General features: G+C 43.0%; 1 protein-coding gene across 2 annotated transcripts; it reads right to left on the reverse strand.

The window, feature by feature from the left end:
- Positions 1-335: 335 nt before the first annotated feature.
- On the reverse strand, positions 336-2,393 carry LOC147608770 (uncharacterized). 2 transcript variants are annotated; one of them, XM_086788506.1, is made up of 3 exons: positions 1,818-2,393; positions 1,606-1,670; positions 336-1,400 (listed from the first exon to the last, which is right to left on the reverse strand). In XM_086788506.1, the coding sequence occupies exon 3, from the start codon at positions 1,364-1,366 to the stop codon at positions 449-451; it is 918 nt and encodes a 305-aa protein (XP_086644632.1). In that variant the 5' UTR covers positions 1,367-1,400; positions 1,606-1,670; positions 1,818-2,393; the 3' UTR covers positions 336-448. The 2 variants fall into 2 exon arrangements, with proteins under 2 accessions (XP_086644632.1, XP_086644634.1); XM_086788508.1 differs by having other exon boundaries at positions 1,548-1,670; positions 1,818-2,336.
- Between the last annotated feature and the right edge of the window lie 2,131 nt (positions 2,394-4,524).

Here is a 4,524-nt window from a genome sequence, read left to right on the forward strand (position 1 = left end):
GTTAATGTTCCCTTCTCTCTCTCTCTCTCTCTCTCTCTCTCTCTCTCTCTCTCTCTCTCTATCACCCAATGTGTGGTAGATCGGTTAGCTCATGGAGTTGTTATTCAACACGTCTTGTGTTCGAATCTCACTCCTGTCGGATAGATCTTCTTAGGTCTCTTGGGATTGTTCCTACGACACTAAAACATCATTCTCTCTCTCTCTCTCTCTCTCTCTCTCTCTCTCTCTCTACACACACACACACAAGGGTGGTCTCGTCACTTCTTAAAAGTGCACAACATGGATCTAATGAGAAACCTTTCAATCCTAGCATTCTCAAGATTAACAATTGACACTTTGGAAGATTAACAAACGTTTTTTAAGATCAAAATTAGTGATCAAAAGGGGAAGTATGTAATGAACGGCATATGGAAAATACCTAGTTGCTACATGTATATTGTTGTCAGGCCTAGGGACCTTGATAATGAGAATGGAGGGGTGTAGTCGGTCTTCCTTGTGCAGCATTAAAGGTGTAACCAAATTGAGTGCTTGGTGTTGGCAAAATATGGCCAAAAGTTTGGCCAGGATTGTACCCTTGAGTTGGTAAGGGGACATTTGGCCGGTGGGTAAAGCTACTTGAGTGGAGAAAAGGGTTCACATTTATCTCTGGATGAGAAAGGGGCCTTAAGTTGCTGGGAATAAAAACTCCATTATAGCCAAATTGATTGGCATTGGGTGGTGGGAGGGTAGCATTAATGTGAGGGGTATCTCTAGCTAGGACACTACCTTGTTGTTGTTGGATTAGAGAAGCTCCATAAATTGGAGGAGGAGGAGGTTGGGTTAGAGTAGGATTAGTGGGAGGCTCTTCTCTATAAGTAGATATAGTGGGAAGAGGATTAGTGGAAGGCTCTTCTCTAGTAGCAGTAGCAGCAGCAGCAGCAGCAGTAGTAGCAGTAGCAGTAGCAGTAGCAGTTCTACGTCGTCGATGTTTCACATTCTTTGCAATGTCCGTGTCCTTGGACAACGGTATGGACAAGCCCGGACCAAAAACAACACCCCGGTAGAGAGCTTCCGAGTCTCCCATCCTCAAGCTTACCAAGAAGCCAGCATCAAAGGAGCCATCCACAACACCATGCACTGCTTGACCCACCAGATTAGTGGAAAGCTTAGCATTATTATCCACTCTGTTTACCTTCTCATTATAATTACTGCTCTTTGTGTTGTGAGTTTTCTTGTGTGATTTGCTTGTAGATTTGCGAACTCCAAACGTACTGGTCACCTCTTTTGGAAGAAGAATGGAGCTCCATTCACGCGGCGGCCTGCCTATCCTCTTTTTGGGCTTTATGAGCTCATAAGCCAGCTCCTCCTCCTCCTCCTCCTCCTCCATTAATTGCCCTTGTTAAACCTTAATCGCGTAAAGCCTGCGAATTAATTGCCAAAATTGCGCTTGTTAGACCTTAATCATGTGAAATCTACACATTCTTGCCAAGCAATTGCTTAATTGTCGTTGTTAACCTTAAATCACATCGAGCCTACAGATCTCAATGAAAACAAATCCTTGCATGTACCATAATCCCGTGCACGTTAGGGTAATTACGCCATGCTTAAGCTGTACTTTCTGCTTACTTGGAAAATTGCAGATCTGAGCACAACTTGGACAGAGATCACAGAAATTCTCCCTGTCAAAAACTCTGCGATGGTACAAGAGACCCACTTTAAAAGAAAATTAATTGAAAGGTTCACAGTAATAGCAACCTTAATTATGTTCTAATTAGGTCACGATACACAAAACAAGAGAGAGGCAAAGATATGAAGGCTATATCAAGTGGGGCGCTTACGATATGGTGGAAGAGCTGCGTGGTGGTGGGTGGTGTGGTGCAGAAGCTGCTCTTTGTAGCTTTAATTCAATTGATACAAGCAGGAACTGGTTACTGAAGTGGGAGCTGTTGAGAAGCGATATATTTTGATAGCTACAGACGAGCAGAATATTGATGCAGACGTACCAAAGCGGTTAAAGGTGGATGAAAGCGTGGTGCAGAAGGTTTTGATTGCAGTGGGTATTTGATGTGTGTGTGTGTGTGTGTGTGTGTGTGTGTGTGAGAGAGAGAGAGAGAGAGAGAGAGAGAGAGCTTCCTGCAGCTCCCTGGCGAGGGGCTGTGTTTATATAATTGGAGTGTGGTTGAAAGCATGGCATGCTGTTGCCTGCTATCCCATCGTAGCTAATTTAGAGCTTCATCATTGTGTCGAGAGCAAGGTGCGCGTGCACTGATAAAAGCAATGGTGCAGACATGATAGATAGAGTCAAAAAGGAGAGGAGGAGGGGTGCTTCTCTACTGCACCTCCACTCCCCCCCACCCCACCCACACACACACACACACACACACAGTGAGAGCGCGCACAGATAGAGAGAAAGAGAGATGACGCCACTGAGCATCCACAGGCCTGCAACATACGGACGACACCACACAAGTTGATGTCGTTGCTTTAGAGAGGTGGGTGTGTGTCTCTCTCTCCTCTCTCTCTCTCATCTCTCTACACACAAGTTGATGTTGCTTTAGAGAGTAGTATGAGGGTGTGTGTGTGTGTGAGAGAGAGAGAGAGAGAGAAGATGATGTTACTTTAGAGAGGTTGTGTGTCTCTCTCTCCTCTCTCCTCTCTCTCTCTCATCTCTCTACACACAAGTTGATGTTGCTTTAGAGAGTAGTGTGAGGGTGTGTGTGTGTGTGAGAGAGAGAGAGAGAGAGAGAGAGAGAGAGAAGTTGATGATGTTACTTTAGAGAGTAGTGTGAGTGTGTGTGTGTGTGAGAGAGAGAGAGAGAGAGAGAGTTGATGATGTTACTTTAGAGAGTAATGTGAGGGGGTGTGTGTGAGATCTCTCCACACACACGTTGATGATGTTGCTTTAGAGAGTAGTGTGAGAGGTGTGTAAGCCTACTTGTGTGTGTGTGTGTAAGCCTACGTCCTTGACCCCACAATAATATACATATGCCTCCCACCACCCCCAAAAAAAAAGGGAAAAAAAAACGCTGCCATGCCCATCAACTCACCCCTCTTTTCCTAGGCCTTGCCCCAGCACTAAGCACAAGGAATTACATTGTTTAATTCAACCAATTCCAAGTATTATTATTATTTACGTAGATCTACGTCCTTGTCTATGCCTCTTTATTGCATAGATAATCAAATCCTTTTCAGTGGAGTACCACCTCCTCACACACGTCCCCTTCTTCTCTTTTTTAAATAAAGCCTTCCTAGATTCGATTTTTATCAACTTTTTTGGGAAATAAAACCGTTCAACTTACTTTTCTTTCTTCTTCTCTTCGTTGTGGAATTGTCACCCACACGGCTCATAACATAGTTGCTTTTTGATAAGTTGCTGCGTCACGTCACGCCCATTTTTTGAGCATTTTGGCTATAAAATACTTGTAAAATTTTAAAATGTGCATCAAAAATTACAACAAAATACAAAAAAACTTGTTATATTTCACCAAACCTGTCCGGTCTAAAGGTCAAGGGTGCCCATCAAAAATCAAGCCTGGCTCATAGGGTAAAGGAACCTATGGCACTATAGTTTTTACTCAAAATTCAAACACCTAGTGAATCTTTGCATCTTTAGCTATCACAAGATAGCCCGAGTTATTGAGAATTTTTTTTATTTAAAGTAAATTTTTAAGCGAATAAACATGCAATATAGGCTATTTTATAAGGACAAGAGTCAGCCAAAAAGCTTGCATTTGAAAACTAGTATTTTGCCCATTATCAACAAATAAGATTTTGACACAATGGGAATATACTCAAATTTAAAAAAGTGTTCTTCTATTGAAGCAAGAATGAGGAATGAGTCTGTTGTGGAACCCGCCTCCTCACCCGCCTCCTCACTGAGCCCTTTACCCTAAACCACATAGTACCCTCTCCACTCTCAATTTTATGGACATTATATAGATATGCTCCTATAAGATAAACGTGACCTTAATCATAACCCTCGTCCTTACTGGTGCACTCTACCTTTTCTCAATGCCTCTACACCCTTACCAAGCACATTGACCCCAACACTAATCCTCTCCAAACACCTTGTCCCTTCTCACTACCTATATAGCCCCTCCCATAACCCTTACTCTAACCCTCCATGTTGCTTTCCTTTAACCCCAACCCTCACCCTAACTCTTACCCTAGCTCTAACCCTAACCCTCACCCCAACCCTCACCCTAACTCTTACCCTAGCTCTAACCCTAACCTCACTTGTTTTCCTTTGTTATATCACCTCTATGGGTTATCTCACCACATGCCATCATTCAACCTTGCTTGCAATCCTTTACCCCTTCCCTTCATCTTTATATCCCCTTTATGCAATAAGCCCTACAAGGCAATTGGGGGACTTAACTAGTTGGAGGCTTCTCTATGCCTCACATAAGGGATGCAAGCCTCCATTATAGACATGCTGGTGTGATGCGGCCTATCCACAAGCTCGATTGATACCATTATATATATAAGTTTGGTGCACAAATGTATCTACTTTAAATGAAGGCCATATACCTTTATTTGTATTTT

The sequence above is a fragment of the Cibotium barometz genome, chromosome 52 (assembly GCF_041138505.1).
Source record: "Cibotium barometz isolate CiBa-2024 chromosome 52, ASM4113850v1, whole genome shotgun sequence".
NCBI lineage: Eukaryota > Viridiplantae > Streptophyta > Polypodiopsida > Cyatheales > Cibotiaceae > Cibotium > Cibotium barometz.